Genomic DNA, 2,517 nt, shown 5'->3' on the forward strand with positions numbered 1-2,517 from the left:
GAAATAATTTATAAAAAGCAACTGAGTAATTTGTAGAATGGCTGCATATCTGAGTTTATCTAGGTGTATCTGAGACTTCATTCTCATGCCTGGCCTCATAATGCCTCAGCATTGAAAAGGTGGGTTTATTTAAATAAGACAGTTTAGTCAAACATATGCGACACTTAACCTGCAGAACATAATATGAAAGTAAACTAAAAGTCAGTTTCAGCAGAATTTGGGTTCAGATAGAAAAAGTAGAAACTGACAAGAACCGGATGAAACGACAAAAATGAAAACAAATTTATTTTCCAGTATAAGATCAAAATGGTCCCACACTGCGGAAACATTTCCTTTGAAGCTGCTCCGTAGTTGATGCTGTAAAAGATCAAGAATTAGTTTGGCAAATGCTTTTGACAGATTCACTTCCTTATAAACACAGTTTGGCATCCAGTGTCATTTCGAAACAGTTCCTGTATCGGTCACGTGACTTGCTGAAACCAATACGCGCACCGACACGAGTGTTGGTCTGTGGGGCTTGATACATGCGCCGGTGCGTCGGTGTTGCTGCACCCATCACTAACGGTAGGAGTTCCTGGCTTTAAAGAGGGTCAGAGATAGCTCCTGGTTGGATGAGCAAAGATGTGCCTTATTTGAATAAATTAAAGATAAGAAGATAAAACTTTCCACATGGAGTAAGAAATCAGATTTGCTCTTGCAATTCTCCAAAGACATCTTTGCTTTTCTTTCTTTCATTCTTCCTTCTTTCCATTTATGTCAGGTAAATGAATGTATGTCTCTGTTGTTCTGCAGTTCCTGTTGTAATTGTATGCGTTGTCTTCTATTGGATTAAACTGCAATTCTGTGACGTCAACACGCATTGTTGTTTTCTTCTGAGTGACCACATGTGGCTGCCGCGAGAGGACCCAGGATCATAAAGGAAGAGAAAGCCAAACTTAACTAATTTAGATAATCTTCCTTAACAGCGTCTATCCTTATATTATGTCTATGGTTGTACCAACCTCTTCATTCTAAATAAGACCAAGTTTGAATTGAATTTCTTCCAGGTTAAAATTAAATTATTCATGTTCATAGGTTAGCAACTTGTAATTTAAATGAAATTCACAGTTTCACCATGAACAGGTGTTCATTGACCTTGGATGACCGCTTGAAACTTTTCTTTTAATATCTTCAAAACCAAAGCAGCACAAATGTTTGACACCCATTTTGTCTGATTTGAAGAAGGTGGGGGACCAACTTCACTCAGGTCAGAGCTTGGTGGTTTGCTGCCAGGCAGCAGCCGGTTGGCAGCAACCAGCTCCAACAGGGGACATGTGTTGTCCCCTGATCACATGTCGGGGGACACATGAAGAAATGTGTCCCCTGGGTCACAGGGGGACATGGACACATGTCTCTGTCCTCAGAGAGTCCTCCAGGAGACACAGAGACAAGGAGGAGAGAGTCATGTGACCATCAGAGCTGCTGCTGTCTGTCCAACTCATCTTGTCCTCTGTTGTCTCTCAGCCCCAGAACAGAAGGAGGTGGAATCAGGGGTGAAGTCTGTCCTGCTGTCCTTTAAGGTCCCACATCGCCTGTGGTTCTGTAAATACAGACTGTCTGTGGCTAAAGTGGAGTGGAGGGACGGAGACAACAGGACCGTCCATGTGTATCAGAACGGTTCTGATCAGCCTGGAGAACAGGACAAGATCTACAGAACCAGAACCAGGATGGATGAAAACCTGCTGAAGACTGGAGACCTCAGTCTGACTCTGTTATGGCCGACTGATGGAGACGGAGGGATCTACAGCTGCAGAGTCTACAACAGGAAGGGAGACGTCCTGATGGAGAAACAAGTCTGGCTAAAGGTCAAAGGTCAGTGGTTTAAATGTATGTTTAGAGGCCAAGCAGAGGAACTGTTTGGATCAGAACCAGTTCCATCTTTTCTTTCTGAACTAGATTGGTTCTGGTTCTGGTTGGTTTTTATTTACTAGTTGACATTGACATGTAGCTGGTTCTGATTCAGAAACATTTAACCCCTGACCTCTATCAGAACCCTGAATCCTTCCAGAACCCATCAGAACCGGGCCTCAGAGGTCCAGAACCACCATTGTGAGTGGACCAGGCTGGTTCTGGATCCTCCAGAACCAGCCTGGTCCAGTAGCTCCATCAACCCATGACCTCAGAGCTTCATGTCCATGTGGACTGAAGGACGTCCTGATGTGGGACAGAACCAGAACCCTGACAGAACCGGCCTCAGTCCAACTGGACCTTCTGTCTCCAACAGAGGACAGGAAGTCCTGAAAGGTTTAGTGTTAACCAGTCTGTAGAATCAGAAGTAGGTACGGCTTGGGAGTCGTGATTGGGTTGAATAATTGATCCAACTGATGCAAACAGGTTTGTTTATACTGCTATTTATTGCAGTGGCAATAATAATAACAATAATAATCAGTGATACTTCAAAACCTAATAGAGTCCAAAAGAAGTCAAAGAACAAGGGGAGAATAGTTCTTTTCCCTTTAATACTCCTTAGACCAGGGG

General features: G+C 43.4%; 1 protein-coding gene across 1 annotated transcript in view; it reads left to right on the forward strand.

Annotated features, from left to right (window-relative positions):
- The first annotated feature begins 1,379 nt into the window (after positions 1-1,379).
- The window catches only part of LOC107834471 (uncharacterized), a 3,122-nt gene continuing 1,984 nt past the window's right edge, over positions 1,380-2,517 (forward strand). The window contains exon 1 of the mRNA XM_016665925.1: positions 1,380-1,851. Within this exon, the coding sequence (XP_016521411.1) occupies positions 1,380-1,851 (472 nt within the window). The remainder of the gene's footprint in view (positions 1,852-2,517) is intronic.

The sequence above is a fragment of the Poecilia formosa genome, unplaced genomic scaffold, assembly GCF_000485575.1.
Source record: "Poecilia formosa unplaced genomic scaffold, Poecilia_formosa-5.1.2 Scaffold636, whole genome shotgun sequence".
Taxonomy (NCBI): Eukaryota; Metazoa; Chordata; class Actinopteri; order Cyprinodontiformes; family Poeciliidae; genus Poecilia; species Poecilia formosa.